The sequence below is a fragment of the Sapajus apella genome, unplaced genomic scaffold (assembly GCF_009761245.1).
Source record: "Sapajus apella isolate SASKATOON/1434 unplaced genomic scaffold, GSC_monkey_1.0 scaffold54, whole genome shotgun sequence".
NCBI classification, from domain to species: Eukaryota; Metazoa; Chordata; class Mammalia; order Primates; family Cebidae; genus Sapajus; species Sapajus apella.
Genome location: NW_022436994.1, coordinates 10,320,151 through 10,338,534, shown reverse-complemented (window position 1 = coordinate 10,338,534; position 18,384 = coordinate 10,320,151). Strand labels below are relative to the sequence as shown.

The 18,384-nt window shown below is 54.4% G+C and overlaps 2 protein-coding genes across 7 annotated transcripts in view; both read right to left on the bottom strand.

Annotated features, from left to right (window-relative positions):
- Nucleotides 1-10,933: 10,933 nt before the first annotated feature.
- MYL7 (myosin light chain 7) lies at nt 10,934-13,490 on the bottom strand. Of its 4 annotated transcripts, none has more exons than XM_032244375.1 (7): nt 13,379-13,490; nt 13,037-13,150; nt 12,763-12,838; nt 12,388-12,492; nt 11,863-11,941; nt 11,602-11,650; nt 10,934-11,090 (listed from the first exon to the last, which is right to left on the bottom strand). In XM_032244375.1, the coding sequence occupies exons 1-7, from the start codon at nt 13,379-13,381 to the stop codon at nt 10,989-10,991; spliced, it is 528 nt and encodes a 175-aa protein (XP_032100266.1). In that variant the 5' UTR covers nt 13,382-13,490; the 3' UTR covers nt 10,934-10,988. The 4 variants fall into 4 exon arrangements, with proteins under 4 accessions (XP_032100266.1, XP_032100268.1, XP_032100265.1 ...); XM_032244377.1 differs by having other exon boundaries at nt 13,037-13,054; nt 13,379-13,436; XM_032244376.1 differs by having other exon boundaries at nt 10,937-11,127.
- A 2,179-nt stretch (nt 13,491-15,669) lies between these two features.
- GCK (glucokinase) overlaps nt 15,670-18,384 on the bottom strand; it is a 38,630-nt gene continuing 35,915 nt past the window's right edge. For 2 of the 3 annotated variants that reach the window (XM_032244369.1, XM_032244367.1), the window contains exons 8-10: nt 17,883-18,038; nt 16,885-17,118; nt 15,670-16,669 (exon numbers count right to left, since the gene is read on the bottom strand). In XM_032244369.1, coding sequence (XP_032100260.1) covers nt 16,525-16,669; nt 16,885-17,118; nt 17,883-18,038 — 535 coding nt within the window. In that variant the 3' untranslated portion in view covers nt 15,670-16,524. Of the gene's footprint in view, nt 16,670-16,884; nt 17,119-17,507; nt 17,650-17,882; nt 18,039-18,384 lie in introns of those variants that run through there. The other variant, XM_032244370.1, reaches the window with a different exon arrangement.

Sequence of the window (18,384 nt, the reverse complement as noted above, 5' to 3'; positions counted from 1 at the left end):
TCTCTCCCACAGACCTGCGGCCTCTGCTCCATGTCCCTCTGAAAATGACACCACCTCCCTGCCCAGTGCAGCTCAACCTCCTCTTTGGAGAGAGTTTCTGTTGGGCTCACTGGGCTATGTGACCACCCAATCCAGTCATCTTTGGCCCAAGGTGGGAGCCCTGTCTCCCTGGGGTTGCCACTGTCTTTCCCAATGGGTGAAGTGGGGAGGAGGATCATGGCAAGGGGCTGTGAGGGGAGCCCCAGGAGGGAGCTTTGTGGGATAGGGGTGTATGTGTGGGAGACTCAAACAGGCAGCCCTGCTGGAAGGAAGCAGCTGGACCTCAGCCAGATGTGGCTGTGGGGAGTCGGAAGGGCTGGCCAGGTTGGCTTAGCTGGGTTGGCCAGTCGTGGGGCAGGCCAGAGGTGGGGTGGAGATGTGGGAGGAAGCAGAGAGTTCAAGGGGGTTCCTGGGAGAAGCATGGTGGAGGTGTTGCTGACAGCAAAGTGGGCAGCGGGGGAGATAAGATTCTATTTTGGAGTTGTGTGGCTCTTCTTGTCGGTGGCACATCCTGGGGGACATTCCACAGCTGGGAGGGGCAGGGCTGAAGTACATTGGCAGATGAAGGTCAGAAGCTGCGCCAGACACCTGGGATGGTGGAGACAGAGCAATGAGTCCCAGGGAAAATGTTAGTGAACAGCAGACAGTGTGTGGGCAACAGGAGGGAGGGGGACAGCTAGCAGAGGGGCCAGAAAGAAGGAGTCTTCCCTCTCCATGCACACACATGCATGCATACGCACATACACATACACACATGCATGCAACGCCCCCCCACACACACACTACATGGCAGTTACACTGGACAACACCCTCCACGCCAGACACTTGTGTCTACACCCCTGAGGACATGGCAACAGATAGGTGGCCGAGGAGGGGCTCCTTCTCACTGCAGCTGGCCTCTGCTGTGCTCTGCCTCAGGTCAGCAGGGCGGGCCCGGTGCTGATGGCCTTTGGTGTGAGACGTACCTTGCTACCCAGAGAGAAACCTCTGGGCGTGACCTGCTGCAGTTGGCAAACTCCTCGGCCCCACAGCATCTATAAAGGCTCTAGGCCTTCAGCCTCCACAGGTCTGGAGGTTCGTCATGTGCCTTCACTCACTCATGAGACATTTCCAGAGCATCTGCTCTGTGCCAGGGACAGAGGTGTTCCTGTCCTTGTGTTGCTCACAGAAAGCCATAGCGTGGGACTGAGCAGGTGGGCTGGGCAAGGCTGGGAGGAACATCACCCAGAATCGCACTGGGAGATGGCTTCCTGGAGGAGGTGACTGAAGCCTGAAGCCCATGGAGGTTGGGGAGGGGCTGGGGGGAAGGAAGCCAGAGGCTGGGATGGCAATTCTCCTCACACAGCCATAGCAGCAAAGCCTGGAGGGGGCCGGAGTCACTCCAGGGTAGGAGGTTCTTAGGGGGGCCTCAGCCCTGACAGCTTGGCCAGAGCTGCACTCATTTCAGTCTGGACTGAGCTCGATTTGACCTCTGCACCCTGCACCCTCCGCTCAGAAGGGCTGGTCTCAAGGTCACTCGCACTGAGACTCACAGGCACTCAAGGACCAGTGAGCCGTGAGCTAGGGGGGGTGGCCTCTGTTTCTTGTAGCAAAGGGTCCAATGAAGAAAGGAATCCCAGTTTTTGGTTAACTTTTCTGAAAACTTTGTCAGTGCTTCTGTTTGTCTTCATGAGAACATGGCTCATCTATTGCTGCAAAACAAACCTGCCAGATCTTAGCCGGCTCAAAAAATGCAGTGGTTTCTTATTTCTCAGATGCTGTGGGCTGAGCTGGCGGCTCTTTGTCCTTTCTTGCCTGAGTTTGGAAGTGGTCATTTGACTGGGGCTGGAGGTCCATCAGAGTCTCCTTCCCAGGGCTCCAGCCTCAGGTGGGGTGGTGGCAGGCCAGGCTTGTCTCTCCAAGTGATCTTTTATCCTAGGGTTTGTCTTATGGATGTCGAATTGTGGCCTTCGGGTTCCAGGAAAGCGAGAACTACAAACCTCAGGGTCAACAAGCCACAGGCCAGCCCAGATCTAGGGGGCAGAGAAACAGCCTCAGCCTCGTGATGGGAGCAGCTCCACATTAAATGATACACTGAACTCTTTTTCTTCTTTTTTTTGAGACGGAGTCTTACTCTGTCCCCCAAGCTGGAGTGCAGTGGTGCAATCTTGGCTCACTGCAACCTCTGGCTCCCAGGTTCAAGCGATTTTCCAGCCTCAGCCTCCTGAGTAGCTGGAATTGTAGGCACTCACCACCACACCCAGCTAATTTTTGTATTTTTAGTAGGTGCTGGGTTTTGCCATGTTGACCAGGCTGGTTTTGAACTCCTGATCTCAGATGATTTCCCCACTTCAGCCTCCCAAAGTGCTGGGATTATAGGCATAAGCCACCTTGCCTGGCACTGCACTCTTGAAGTATCGTGTGATGACCCCCTGGGGATGTGCACACAGGGCTGTGGCTTCCAAAGCCTCTGGCACCCTGGGAGGAGGAGGCCATCTGGGGTCCTCCTCCCAAGTCCATCTGCACATTTAATCAAGGGCTGCAGGGTCACTGTCCTGTGGGTGTGCCCAGTGGTTCTGAATTAAATCAGCTTTGCAGAGGGCTTTCTCTGGGCTAACCTCAAAAGAGGAGGCTGGGAGGGTTGGGTTGGTGCTATCAAGAGGTTGTAAATTCAGACATCTTCATTTTAAGCTTCTGGATGCGTTTGGGACACAGAAACTTCTAGGTGCAAGGACTCAGGTTGCCCAAGGGCTCGCTGAGGCTGTGTGCAGCCAGTTGATTCTCCTGGAGAGGAAGCCTCAGACCTGCAGCCTCATTGCCTGGTACTCTGCTCTGAGGTCTGTCTGCACAAAGGTCAATAGCAGGCTCAAACCCAGCTCTGCCACCTCTGAGCTGTGTGTGACCTTAGACAGCCTGCTTAACCATGTGGGGCTAATACTCATACTGTATTGGTTGGGGTTAGGTTCTGATGTGAGTGTGAAAGACTCCAAACAATAGCAGCTTCCATCAGGTGGAGTTCTCTTCATGTAGGATCTGATGAGAGGTGGGGGCGGTGTGTGATGCCCCATATGCCAGAGACCCAGCCAGACCTGGCTCACAGCTCCCCCATCCTGGGGCTGTGGCCCTCATCTTCACACCCCCAGGAGGCTGTGTGCCAGGCAGGTGCCAGTCAGCAGGTTAGAGGGAGGCGCAAACATCTGTCTCTTAAGGAGAAAACTGCCATCACACTGGTCATACCTGCTAGTGAGGGAGGCTGACAGTATAGTCTTTATTCTGGGGACAGGGGTATAACTACAAACTCGGTCATCATGGAGCGTGAGAGGGCACTGGACTGCCATGTGTGCACTGTGCCCAGCCGCTGAGTGCCTGGGGCAGAGGAGCTCAATGACTGTCAGGTGCTGTCAGCATCCAGTCCAGCCCTGCTTCACAGACAGGAAACCAAGTTTAGACAGGCACACAGAGATGGAAACTGGGCCTACTCCTTGACCTTGGCCAAGGCCTCCCCAGCTCTCCTACCCCTGCATCTCCACACTCCCAGCCTTTCCATCTAGAAGAATCTAGAAGGTTCACCGCAAAGGAGGCAAGTGTGTGTACAGACCTACCTATTCCTTCTGTTTTTCCAGCTTAACCAGGTCCCTGCACTCTTGTACAGGAAAATCAGAACATCGGGGAGTCCAGGTTCAGACTGGGGCCTCTCAGCCTGTCGGGGAGGGTCAGGACGGGGATGGACGAGTGGGCTGTGGGCCGGCAGGCACCCATCAGTCCCTGACAGTTACACTGGACAGCTAAGCTGGAGAAGCATGTGGGTCACATATTTCTCATGCCAGGGCAGAAATTTAAGAGCCTGTCTTTAACCTTATCAGTGGTGTTAACTCAGCTAAAGAATGTGCAGAGACGGCGGGCTGGCAGGCTGGGGCAGGGCAGGGACTGGGGCCCAGGTTGGGGGACAAAGGGGTTGCAGGATAAGATCAGAAAATATGACGCAAGGCTGGACACAGTAATCCCAGCACTTTGGGAGACTGAGGCGAGAGGATCCCTTGAGGCCAGTTCAAGACCAGTCTGGACAACATAGCAGGACCCCTTTGATCTCTACAAAAAAGAGAGGAAACACAGCACAACAGGGGCCCGACTCACACTGATGGGGATCGAGCCTTTGGGGAGCAGCTCTTGCTGTGCACCTGGGTCAATTTGGCCAGCACTGTCTGTGGGAGAGGCCACTCACCCCCACGCCCTCCCCGGGCAAGGCTGAGGCTCTTGAGGGATGGAACATCAGACATCTTGGGGAAATAATCAAAAACAAAAATCTGCCGACCCAGAAAACCTTTCCACAAAAGAAGAGAAAGAAAAGTTTAATTATTGAATAGGCATTAAATAGATTGAAATGCTCATCACAGACAATCTGCTAAGAAACTGCAAAGGGAGAAAGAAGTCTCACACTTTGTATATAACTGGGCGCAACCCATCCCTTCTTCGTTCTCAAGGGAGACGTCACAGCTATTCAGGTAGGAGGACTTGACAATACCAGTGGTCACACACGGTTCTCTGTAAATCCCCAGGTAACTGGGATGGCCACCTGGGTTTGCTAACTGCCTTTATTTAAAGGGAAAAAAAAATAACTCTTTTGTTAAAGACTGGAAGTGTATTTGCAACTTGAGCCAGGCCCTAGAGCCAGGCTAGGCTAAAGTTAGTCTCCCCTCTGACCACGGAAACTGGGAGATAAGGATGTATCTCCCTTGGTGATTACCCTTCAAATGCTGGCTCCTAGTCCTTAAGGAGACATTCCTGGGATGTGAAACTTGAAAGAGGCTTATTTAGCTTTTGCACAGATCTACATTAAAAAAAGGCCAGGAAAGAACTTGCAATTATAGATTCTCTGAAGAATAAGGAGAGGGGACATTCTGTTTCCTTTTTCCTTTTTTTTTTTTTCTTTCTTTTTTTTTTTTTTTTTTTGCACTAAGGAGAATAAACTTTTTCTCATTTTTAATTTGCATTTGGCCTTCTGGTGCCTCAAAGCTGGGGTAAGGGCACTTGGGCAGCACAGCTGGCCCCTGCCCTGGTTAGAGGCTATCCTGGGGAATAAAATGCAGATTCTGACTCAGTCCCAGGTGAGGCCCGCACTGCAGGGAAGAGGCTCCCTGGGGCCTTTGTTTGCATCCAGGTCTTCAGGGGTGTTGGGGCAGGGATCGAGGAGGGGAAGGAAGCTTAGATTAATGGGATGATGCTTTTTTTTTCTTTGCCTTTTATTTTTATACATTTTTTAATGTTAAAAAGAAAAGTTTAATTGCCAGAAATTGCAAAGGACTAAAGCAGTCTAGAATAATGAACGAATCACTTCAGCCTGGAAAGCAGATACTGCCAATCCTATTGATGTTATAATTCAAGCCCCTTCAAGTATTTTTATATTTCTTTTTTTTCCTCCTTTAATTTTATTTTTTTTTGAGACGGAGTCTCACTCTGTCGCCAGGCTGGTGTGCAGTGGCACGATCTCAGCTCACTGCAACTTCCGCCTCCCAGGTTCAAGCCATTCTCCTGCCTCAGCCTCCCAAGTAGCTGAGATTACAGGCACATATCACCACGCCCAGCTAATTTTTGTGTTTTTAGTAGAGACGGGGTTTCACCCTGTTGGTCAGGTTGGTCTTGAACTCCTGATCTCAGGTGATCCACCCACCTTGGCCTCCCAAAGTGCTGGGATTATAGGCGTGAGCCACTGCCTGGCCTTTTTTGTCCTTTTCAGTGTGATATCCTAGCACATAGTAAAGATCATGTACTATGAGTGTAAGGTAGAGCCTTCTCTGCAGAGCCAGATGACAAGTTCCCCTCCCTAGAGAAATGGGCTGGAAGTTCTTACTTCTCTGCCATCAGCATGGCCGAATGTGGAGAGAGTAGGGAAAATCCAGGGACCAGTCCACAAAGGAGGCACTCTGGGTTCCGTTCAGGAGGGTACCAGATGATGCTTCTGCTATCAGACTGAACATGAGTGCTTGTCAGAAGAGAAAGAGGGGCAGAAACTGATGGAATTCCCTCCAGAGAGATGGGAAGGCTCTGGACAGTTCCAGGGAGGGCAAGAGGCTTGGGGACCTCCTTTTGCACACTCAGGGGGCTTGAGCCAGAGCAGGGCTACATGGGGGGATGTGGGACAGGGACACCTAGGACCAGGAGCTCTGGGACATCAGGAACGAGTGCCTTGGCTCAGATGTAGGTGTTCTTAGAGCAGCAAGGTTTGTGAGGCTTCCAGAAAGACAGGAAGGATGAGGGGCGGTGGGTTTATGAGCAGCCTTCTGATGAGGCTCCCCTTGGGGGCCCCCAGGAACAAGTGGGGTGTGGAGGAGGACGGGCCTGAGTCACACAGAACTTGGGCACAGTGGGGGCATTTAGGCCCCTTGGATCCTGTATCCATCCTTCCTCTCTCCTTCCCTCCCTTCCATCCTTCTTTCCTTCCTTTTTTCCTTCCTTCCTTCTTTCCTTTCTGACAAGGTCTCACTCTGTTACCCAGGCTGGAGTGCAGTGGCACAATCATGGCTCACTGAAGCCTGGACCTGGCTCAAGCCCCCTTAATAGCTGGGACTATAGGTGTGTACCACCACACCAGGCTAATTTTTTAATTTTTTTGAAGAGGTGAGTTTTCACCATGTTGCCCAGGCTGGTCTTGAGTTCCTGGTCTTAAGCAATCCTCCCTCCTCTTCCTCCCCGAGTGTTGGGATTACAGGTATGAGCCACCGCTCCTGGTCCTGCTGCATTTCTCTCTTTCTCTCTCTCTCTCTCTTTTTTTTTTTTGAGACAGAGTCTTGCTGTCACCCAGTTTGGAGTGCAGTGGTGCGAGCTCAGCTCACTGCAGCCTCTGCCTCCCGGGTTCAAACAATTCTTCAGTCTCAGCCTCCTGAGTAGCTGGGACTACAGGCACGCGCCACCATGCCCAGCTAATTTTTATATTTTTAGTAGAGATGGGGTTTCGCCATGTTGGCCAGGCTGGTCTCAAACTCCTGACCTCTTGATCTGCCCTCCGTGGCCTCCCAAAGTGCTGGGATCACAGGTGTGAGCCACTGTGCCCAGTCTTTTTTTTTTTTTAAATAAAGTCTTGCTCCGTCACCCAGGCTGGAGTGCAGTGGCACAATCCTGGCTCACTGCTGCCTCAACCTCCCAGGCTCAAGCAGTCCTCCTGCCTTGGCCTCCCAAGTAGCTGGGATTTCAGGTGTGAGCCATCATGCTTGGTTACCTGTTGTATTTATGTCTGTTATCCAACTAGGAGCTGCTGCCGGGCAATGGCTGGTGGGATCCAGGCCAGGACCACACAGGGCTCACAGTGAGCAGGGACCTGCAGGCCTGGCAGGGGCATCCACCTCCCCCAGAGAGAACTTTCCTTTCAGTGGGTGGACAACATGGAGCTGGTTTCCCCCTTCCCAGAGCTCTCCCCAGCCATACCTCACACCACCTTCTGTCCAACATCCGCTGGTGTAGACTGTTAGACACTACACATAATGGATGCCTCAGCTTCAACTGAGGAAAAAGTCTGTTTTCACAAATAATTTGTATGATCTCTGCTTCCTGGAAACAACCTTCTCTCCTTTCTGTCTGTACTGCCAGAACACTCAGAGACAGCCCCACCCAAATGAAATTGGCTCCTTTTAAGTACGTCAAAACTCTGGCTCCCTGCTGCAAGCACCCTCTGCAGAGAAGGCTGGTGCCTGCCTTGGAGTCTCCCAGAAACTGCAGTCTTTTATTTATTTATTTGTTTGTTTGTTTGTTTGTTTTTGAGACAGAGTCTTGCTCTGTCTCCCAGGCTCGATTGCTGTGGCTTGATCTTGGCTCACTCCAACCTCCACCTTCTGGGTTCAAAAGATTCTCCTGCCTCAGCCTCCGGAGTAGCTGGGACTACAGGTGTATGCCACCACACCTGGCTTATTTTTGTATTTTTAGTAGAGACAGGGTTTCACCATGTTAGACAGGCTGGTCTCAAACTCCTGACTTTAGGTGATCTGCCTGCCTCAGCCTCCCAAAGTGCTGGGATTACAGGCGTGAGCCACTGTGTCTGGCCTGGAAACTGCAGTCTTAAATAGACATGCTACGCAGTCTAACTTAGTGCTTTCCAACAGGAGCGAAAGCCAGAAATGCAAGCCACTTATGGAATTCTAAATATTCTAGTAGCCACATTTAAAAAGTGAAAGGAAATAGGTGAAATTAATTTTAGTAGTAACCCAATACCCAAAACATTATCATTTCAACATATAATCTATAGAAAGTTATTAATGAGGTATTTGCATTCTTTTTTGTATAAAATCTTCAAAATATTATGTGCATTTTACACTTGTAGCATACCCCAACTCACACTTAGCACATTTCAAGTGGCCAGCAGCTACCGTGTTGGTCAGCATAGGCAGAACTCATGTCCTGGGTCTGTGCCCATCTGTTTGTCTCTATCCTTCTGTCTCTCTTTTGTCACACACACACACACACACACACATACACACACACACACACACACACACACACAAACACACAGACACCACATTCTACCCAGTTTATTCCAAATAACACTAATACAGACAGTTTTGGTGTGGAAAGGGCTAATCTTATCAGACAACTACAGCAGAGTGTGAAAGGATAATATTTTTAAAGCAAAATCTTGACTTGCACACAAAGTGGACAACTGCCAAATATTTTATTTAGTTGTGAATTCATGTAGGAATCAATAAGATGTGACAGTCCAACGAGCTGGGCAGTGCCCATCTTGTGGCTCATTCCTGGGCCCGGTTCAGAGAAGAATTCAAAGAGCCGGTGCATGTGTAGACAGTCAGGAATGCTGAGATGAATTTGCTTAATAGATGAAAAATTGGCTTCTTCCACAGAGAAGGGAAAAATCAACTGTGCTTCCACTGGACAACATTTAACTGCGTGTCTACGGAGAAGAACCATCGCCTCGCTATTGGTTATAATTTACAGAGTTGTGGCGGGGCTTGGTGGCTCACGCCTATAATCCCAGCACTTTGGGAGGCTGAGGTGGGTGGATCAACTGAGGTCAGGAGTTCGAGACCAGCCTGGCTAACACCGCGAAACCCTGTCTCCATTAAAAATACAAAAATCAGCCAGGCATGGGTGCACACCTGTAATCCTAACTACTCAGGAGACTGAGACATGAGAATCACTTGAACCTGGGAGGTGGAGGTTGCAGCGAGCCGAGATCATGAGACTGCACTCAAGCCTGGGAAACAGAGAGACACTCTGTCTCAAAATAATAATAATAATAATTGGCAGAGTTGTGAAACAGCTCAAAGACTATGAAAGGAGCAGATACCCCATCAAACCGTCAGATCAGTTAGCTGGACACCTATGATCTTTTTGGTTCATTTCAGTCTTTCACAATTTATCTGGTAGAGCTTGGATTATGACATGATCCCTTACTTTATGAAATCAGCTTGTTGAACAAGCAGACTCACGTGGTGGAATCCTACTGGTACTTGATTTTGTTCACCCACTGTCCCAGCATGCTCAGTAGAGTGGGCTGGTGGCCTGCTCTTGGGGTGGAAACTCAGGCAGCTCGTGACTTTTGTAATCTCTTCCAAGCAACAGAAAAGACTTTAATTCCTTTAAGTCTCAAGTTTCAACTTAGTAATTAAATTACCAGGCCCCAGATAAAATCAAAACTGACCACGTTTCTGGGTGAAAATGCCTTTCCTCGGCCGGGCGTGGTGGCTCATGCCTGTAATCCAAGCACCTTGGAGGCCAAGGCGGGTGGATCACCTGAGGTCGGGAGTTCAAGACCAGCCTGACCAACATGGTGAAACCCTGTTTAAAAAAAAAAAAGAAAATGCCTTTCCTCTTGGGACCTTCAGGAAGGGGTGCCCCTCCTTTCTCGCTCAGCTCCTCCCCACTGACCCCCAGTTGCAGGGATTGCAGCAGGGCTTGAAGGGAGGGGAGGAGGCAGGCTGAGCTCTTATCAGACAACTACACGAGGAATTTGTATGCTTTGGGTCTGGCCGAGGTTTGAGCTGTCGCTGCCTGTCTCCCTGTCTCTGTCTCTGTCTTTCTCTCTGGTGCTTTGGATGTACCCTGCTGCTCCTCCAGAACTCATGATAAGGATCACCCTCTCCTTTAGCTCCTGGGTTCTCAGATGAAGGGTGATGGGAACACTCTTCTCTCCTGAGAAGTGATCTTCCCACCCTCCAGCTGTCTGACCCTTTTACCCTTCATGGCACATGAGGGGCTCAGAAGTGGGGTGTGTATGTGGGGTGGGGTTGGGGGGCTGGGATGGGATCTGGGGCTGCTGGGAGTGGGCACGCATGTCCATGATGCCAGTTTCTGGGCATTTCCTCTAAAACTTTGCATGTACCCTGGCCCAGCCTTCAATGTCCATGTTCCTCGTGTCTTAATGCCTTGCCTATATTTGCAATGAGAAGTTGTGTTTCAAATGGGTACCTCTGTGCCTTTCACAAAGGGCCCATGCAGGGAGGCACCTGAGCCAGTGTGCCAAGATGGGGTGCAGGCAGTGGGCCAGGGGAGGCTGTGTGGTTGGGGGTTGTCCCAGGGCCACTGCCCACCCACTGGGCTGTTGGGGAACGTTTGCTGAGCACCCAGCAAGTAGCCTCTTCTCTGCACAGCCCCAAGTAGCTGGGCAGTGCCCACCTGTGGCTCATTCCCGGGCTTGGTGGAGGTGGTGTAAATCCCACCATCTCCTCTTCTAAAAGTCTGGCCTTGGCGAGATGCTCACACTCTGAGGGCCTCGGTGTCCTCATCTGTAAATTGGGCATGATCATAGTTCACATTGCACTTGGCAGCATCGGAGTGAACCAAGGTGAGCTGGTGAGGGGCCGGCTCCTGGGAGGTATATGGTGGCCATGATCAGGACGATGCCTGCACTGGGACCCTGGGATCCCCTTGGCTGGCCCCCAGCCCATCTGTCACAGTCAAGACATCACAGCAATTCCAATTTGGCAACAGAGTTTATTGAGGTGATCCCATGGGCCTGGTCCTGCCCCTCATTCCTCTTTCTCATCTCCGTGGGTGATGATGTAGCACAGGGACTTATAGTCGATGTTCCCTTCCAGGTCCATGGGCGTCAGGGCAAACATCTGCTCCACCTGGGGGAGGCGCTGGTGAGAGGCCTCCCTCTGGCTCCTGGCCCAGCCCAGCAGAGACCTGCCCTGAGTCTTGTGGCCCTTCTGCCTGCCCTCTGCACCTGTGCTTTCTGCTTTAGCTTTTCAACCCCAGACTCCAGACTCTGGGTTACTGCTTCTCTGTTGGCTGACTCTGGGCAGAGTGAGGAGTCAGTGCAAACTGGGGCCAAGGGACAAACAGCGTCCCTCCAGCCACAGGCACAGGCCCACCCCAAGTGTGTGAAACCTCTCCTAATGTGCTTCCCAACCCCACTCCCGGGGCTGTGCACAGTCTCCCTGTCTGCAGGGAGAGCAGCACACCCTGCTCTCTTTTCTGACTCCACATCTTTACCTTCTAGGTCTCAACAGAGATGGCACCTCCTCCAGAAAGGCCCCCCAGGTCACCCTTTCAGCAACTGCCTTACTGGTACTGGTCATGGGTGAGGGCCCAGAGAAGGTGCTGGGGATGGGTATTGAAGGCACTGGGCAGCCTCACCTCAGCCGGAGAGAACTTGTCTGCCTGGGTCAGGAGAAGCTGCTTGAACCTGGGGGGAGTGAGGAGGGTCTGAGGAGGAGACTGCAGGGGAGTGACTGCACAGGGAAGGTGGGTACGGAGGCTCCCATGGTGCAGGGAAGGGCTGGCTGCGCCCCAAAGAGCAGTGAAGGCCCCGAAGTACTGGCAGCCCACCTCACAAGGGGCCTCATTCCCCTCTTTGCTTCCACCACTGTGCTCTCATCGTGCTGGGCCCACACTTACTCATCCTTGTTCACTACCCCTTTGCCGCTGGGGTCGAACATGCGGAAGGCACTCAGGATGGCTTCCTCGGGGTCTGTCCCTGGGAGGCCGAGGCAGGAAGGTGAGCATCCATGTCTCCTCCATCCCAGGTCCCACCCAGCAGGAACCGGGCTGTACAAGGAGCCACCCCCCCAGCCCCGCATCCCAGGAGGGGTAGGTCCATTCCCTAATATAAATTGTTTCTCGGGGATCCGTGGGGCTGGGAATAGTCATTCTCCCAAGGTGGGCAGCCTGGCTGGGAGATTGGAATTTGGGAGTGGAGGCTGAAGGCACATTTCCTGGCCCCAAGTCAGCACTGGGGTGACCAGTGCACATGGGATTCTGGGGCAGAGGATGGGCAGGGGCGGGGCCCACATGCTTTGAATGGGCCATGGCCAGGAAGCGTCCAGGTGGGTCCAGTGGGGTTCAGTTAGGGTTCAGATGGGGTTCAGGCAGGGTGCAGGCTTGCTGCATGGCCAAGGGTGCCCAGCTCTGTCCCAGGCTCACCATTGAGCTTCTCCCCAAAAAGCGTGAGGAAGACAGTGAAGTTGATGGGCCCCTTGCCCTCCTGCAGCATGGCATCCAGCTCCTCCTCTGGGACACTCACTTTCCCTGGTGGGGGTGGGGAATGAGGTGCACACAGGGACCCTGGGTGTTCCCCAGAAGGGCCCAGGCTGCCCTCCCTCCATCCTGGCCATAGGGGCTGGGGAGATGAAATTGAAGGAAGGTGTGACAAGAGGGGAAGGGCAGTGTGAGGAGAGGGGGAGGAGGAGAAGCAGAGGACCAGGGTGCTGTCCCCCCAGCCACTCCCACCCACCCTGCAGCTCCAAGCAGGGACCCCGGTGTGCAGGGTGGGGCTGGGTAGGAGGTGGGTGCACGCACCTAACTGGGAGTAGGTCTCCCTTAGGTCTGCCTTGCAGATGATGCCATCACGATTCTGGTCGATGCAGCTGAAAGCCTATGGATGGGGGCCTTCAGGAGGGAGCAGCCCCCAGCTGTAGGGAAGGTGGGAGGCGGGGAAGAGGCCTGGGCGATGTGAGGGGCAAGGTCAGGGTAGAAGTGGGGTGTGTATGTGGGGTGTGTATGTGGGGTGTGTATGTGGGGTGGGGTCGGGGGTCCGGGACAGGGAATGAGGCTGCTGGGAGTGGGCACTCACCTCCTTGAACTCCTGGATCTGGGCTTGTTCAAACATGGAAAAGACGTTGGAAGAACCACGTTGGGCCTGCTTGGTGGCTGCCACCTTGCCCCGGGTCCCCGCCTTCCTGCTGGCCTGCAACACCGTGCTTGGGGAGGGGTCCTCTCCCCAACTCCTCAAAGTCTCCCCACCCTACCCATCATGCGCAATCCCAGAGCATTCCCAGAAGAGTCAGTGTCAGGATCCTTTTCCTCTCCCTGGGGACCACCCTGAACCCAATGCAAGCACAGAAAACTCTGCTACCCCAGCCCAAATTCCAGCACTTGGGAGACCACCAGCCTTTCTTCCCCGGCAGGCACTCACCATTCTCTCTGCAGAGGTGTGGCTGCTGTCGTGGGGGCAGGGCCCAGCCTCCTTTATGTCTCGGCCTTATCACCTGAAGTTCCAAATAAGGAGAGGAACAGAGGACAGGCCCAAACTTGGCAGCCCCTGCGTGGGCTGGGGGTGGACGAAGGCCCTAATAGATTCCAGCCACATTCCTGATGACCTTCATGTCCTCAGTGTGTAACATCCTGGTGTCTATCCATCCTGGCAGGGCTAAGTACAATGTCTGCCCAGAGCAGAGCAGAAGAGGCTCGAAGCTCTCACCACTCTAGGTGCTGATGAAAGGATCCAGTTGCCCCCATATCTGACCACCCTTCCTTGCTGGTCCAGTCAGAACACTAGCCAGTGCAAGAGGACAGCTGGGGAGGGCCAGTCCAGGGTGCCCGCCAGGCTTGGGAGGGCAGTGGGTAGTCCTGAAGATGGTCTGTGGCCTGAGACCCCCCAAGGATTTCCCAGAGGTTTTGGTGACCCTAAGCTCTGTCCTTTTCCCCTCTGACCAAGGGACAGAAGGCATCCCTGAGCTAGCTGTGACCCCAGGCAGAACACTGCTTGGCTTTGGGGCAGTTCTGTAGGGTGAAGGAGCTCCATCAGCTGCCTTCCCATGCAGTCTGCCCTGCCCCGAGTCTGTTCTGCTGTTTGGAGCCTTGCCTTCCTCAAGCCCCAACTCAACCATACTCCTTCAAAAAGCTCTTCCTAACATCCTCAGTGGGGAGCTTCTGGGGCATGTTTCCCATTTGCCTGGTGGCTGCTGTGTTCGTCATTTCTGGCTTCTGTGCTCCTCCTGAGCATCCAGCCAGGTTGTCAGCTGCATCCCCAGAAGGCCTGGTGCACAGCGGGCTGATAGGCAGGCCTGCATGGTGCTGTTCCAAGAAGCAGCCTCACCAGCTTCTGGGGTTAAGGGCACAACAGAAGGGCTGGGGAAACGGGGGACATCCTGGAGGCAGCAGGAGCGGGCCACCCCTGCCTGGGCTGACTGGCCACTCCCGCTCCCCTAGGCCAGACCCATGTCTGTCAGTAGCTGGCTGGCAAAGGGCCAGAGCTCTCATCTGTCAGACCCAATGCCCTTTTTATATAACAAGGGTTTTCTTTTAAATTTCTTAAATTCCTTTTTTTTTTTTTTTTTTTTTTTTGAGACAGAGTCTCACTGTTGCACAGGCTGGAGTGCACTGGCACGACCTTGGCTCACTACAACCTCCACCTCCCAGGTTCAAGTGATTCTCATTTCTCAGCCTTCCAAGCAGCTAGGATTACAGGCAACTGGCACCACATGCAGCTAATTTCTGTATTTTTTTTTGTAGGTTTTGTCATGTTGGCTAAGCTGGTCTCAAACTCCTGACCTCAGGTTATCTGCCTGCCTCAGCCTCACAAAGTGTTGGGATTACCAGTGTGAGCCACTGATCTCTGTCACCCAGGCTGGAGTGCAGTGGCATGAGTGGAGCTCACTGCAGATGATCTCCTGGGCTCGAGCGCTCCTTCCTGCCTCAGCCTCTGGAGTAGTTGGGACTACAGGTACATACCACCTTGCCCAGTGTTTTTCCTCTTTCTTTTGAAACTTAATTAATTAATTTTTTAGACAGAGTCTTGCTGCTCTGTTGCCCAGGCTGGAGTGCATTGGTACAATCTCTGCTCACTGCAACCTCCACCTCCCAGGCTCCAAGTGATTCTCCTGCTTCAGCCTCCTGAGTAGCTGAGATTACAGGCACCCGCCAACACACCCAGCTAAGTTTTGTATTTTTAGGAGAGACGGGGTTTCACCATGTTGGCCAGGCTGGTCTCAAGCTCCTGACCTCATGATCTGCACTTGAGCCTGGCGACAGAGCGAGACTCCATCGCAAAAAAAAAAAAAAAAAAAAAAAAAAACAGCATATATCTGGGCCCCCATTCACTGTCAAACCTAAGTGGCTCTGACTGGACAGGACAGTGCTGAGACTGACCTGCAGCAGGACCAGCCTCACCCCCTAGTTTCCCAGAGCAGCACCTGGCCTGGCACTCCCTTGGCACACATTCCATGGGCAGGCAAACAGGAACCTGGGCCAGGCAGCGTACTGTCCACTGCTCTGCCACCCCCCAGGGCACCCCATTCCTGTTCCTACAGCCTGGTCTGTCACTCCTCACACTACCCTGGGCACAGCTGGCCAGAGGAGCTGTCTGAAAGGCATGGCCAAGATACCCCTCAGCCCACTGAAGTGTGTTCATGCATGCAGTGATGACTCTTTGTATATCGTCTCCACAGTCTTATACACAGAAGTCAAAGAAGAGTGGACAGGCCATGTTTTAAAACTTTTAAAATTTTTAATTAAAAAACCCACGCAGTCTCAGGTTCGGCATGGAGAGGGTGGCATGTCATATGATGGGGTCCGGGTGGTCCCTTGGGGTGTGCTGAATGCTGCTTGGGTTTTCTTCCTGAGCCAGTGCTGTGGGAGCGGAAGATCCAGGGCTGGCCCTTCTTCCCTTCATGGGCCCCTTGGGGCAGGGGCTTGGGGGCTCTGTCTCTTGCACCTACTGTGAGGGTCCATTCCAGAGCCACAAGCCACTCAGGGATGGGGGTATGGGAGAGAAAAGGTCTCTGGGGGTATTTGCAGCTTGGGACGCGTCCTCCATGGAGCCCTCTCCCATTGCACCCTGGGCCTCTTGAGCCTCAGGCAAGAAAACGGCCAGGACTGTGTGATCAGCAGCCCCTGGCTGCCCTGTTGGCCCAGGTCTAGGTCTGGTCAAGCTGTTGGAGCTGCCTCTCCGCACAGGATGAGTTCTCAGGGAAGTCAGGCCATAGCAGGGTCCAGAGGGCACTCCCTTCTCAGAGCCCCGGCCCAGGCGAGGCAACGGCTCTGACAGTGTGGAAATGAAACAAAGTCCTGAATGAGCAACTCCCTTCTGGGAAGTTGATTCCAGAGAGAAACGTGGGGGGCTTCCAGAGTCTCTGTCCTCGCTCCTGCTGCACCCCTGTTAGGGCTCTGGGGCTGTCCCACCGAATGACTGAGGGTTCCCTAGCGGGATGGCAGACTGCCAGGGTCTTTACAAGGCCAGGCCTCCTGCCCCATCAGGCTGGGAGCACGTGTGGGGAGCACTTCCCCCGTAGATCCCGGGTGCCGTCGACTGTGGCATCCTCCCTGTGCTTGCCTCCGCTCTCACTGGCCCAGCATAGAGGCCTTCTTACAGGCCACCGCCGAGACCAGGGCCGCGCCCCGGCCACTGCCCTCCTCCGACTCGATGAAGGTGATCTCGCAGCTGGGCGTCAGCCGGCGCACGCTGGCATGGAACCGCTCCTTGAAGCTGGGCAGAAGAGAAGCAGGCTGCCGTCCCTCCTCCCAGCCCATCCTCCACAGCCATCACCGGGCGCCCTGAAGGCAGTCGACCCTTCCCCCAAATCTAGGCCAAGGGGGCCGAGAAGAGGCTTACGAATTCTTGGAGCTTGGGAGCCACAAGGAACCTCGGAGCGCGCGCTTTTTGGGCCCCACTTTACCAGGGAGGGGCCGGAGCGGGCTCACCTGGGGTGCAGCTTGTACACGGAGCCGTCCACGCCCACGGTGATGCGCATCACGTCCTCGCTGCGGCTCTCCCGCATGCGATTGATGACGCCCGCCAGCCCGGCCGAGCACATGTGAGCAGCGCGCGTAGACACGCTCTCACAGGCTCGGCGCACGATGTCACAGTCGGTGGTCGAGGGTCGCAGCCCCAGCGTGCTCAGGATGTTGTAGATCTGCTTGCGGTCGCCCGTGTCGCTGCGGGGTGGGAGGAGGTAGGGCGATCGCTGAGTCTCGCTCCGCCAGTCAGTCCCCCTCCAGCGGCGGCCTCTCCTTCTCCAGGAAGGGGCCGCGGCCAGCCGTGCCCCCAGCGGCAGCCTCTTTCCCTGGCTGAGGTGGGGCCCCTCTATGGAGAAATGGGGGCGATCCTGCTCACCTCACTCACCCGAAGCGTTTGGGGCTTGGGCTCCGGAGGAGAGCGGGTCCCGGTTAAGCCAGAGACCAGCAGTCACCTGGTCAGTACTACTCCCTCTAACTAAGCCCAGGGTCTCGGCTCTAACGTGGGATTGTCAACCATGCCGCGCCTCGGGGCTGTGCGTGATGTGAGAGGGTGTCTACGACGGATAGGGAGCACCGAGGGGACTCACGGATGGGGACCACTGCCGGGACGCAGGCTCGCCTTCATTTCTGCTCTTGGCATCCCCGTCGGACCCCGCCTTCTGCCCTTGGGCCAGCCCTCTGCGCCCAGTCTCGGGACCCCGACCCTTCCCTTTGCATCCCGATCTTGACACAGCCTCCTGCCCCTGGACCCGTCCCTGCCCCGCCCTCGCCTCCAGCGCCCCGCCTTGTGCCCTGCCCCGCCCCACCTTGGGCCACGCCCACAGCTGGAATCGCGCTCCAGGCCGTAGTTTCCCGCCCTTGCGTCCCCGGGCCTGGGACTCAGCCTCACCCTAAGACCAAGTTTGCAGTGCCCCGGCGTCCCCAGTCCCTGCCCTTTGCACCCGTCCTACTCCTCCACACACCTCTCCACCTGCGATACGAAGCGCGTCTCGAAGGCTCCGCGTGTGCGCAGCTGCTCGGAGGCCTCCCCGTGGAAGAGCAGGTTTTCGTCCACAAGCCTGAGCATCACGAGCCGCACCAGCTCGCCCATGTACTTGCCGCCTATGAGCTTCTCATACCTGGACACAGGGCAGCTCCATTATATCAGCAGGCACGAGGGAGGGCCCCTCGTGCAGGTGGAAACTCGGATCCGGCCTCACTGCTCCCCATTGAGGTCACGAGGCAGCCACGTGGGGCACCGTGATCCCTACTCCCCCATCCAGTCCACGTCTTTTCCACTATTAATGAGCCAGAGCTTTCGAAACGTCAGGGATTAGGAACGTGCATGTTCAGCTCAATCACAGGAGCAACTTTGGCCTGCCTCTGGGCCCGTTGCAGTAATGGGAGACAGATAGCAAAGACCCTGTCCAGTCCCCCTGAAACCTTCCTAGCAGGGGGCTCTGCGCCGAGCACAGGCTCTATAGC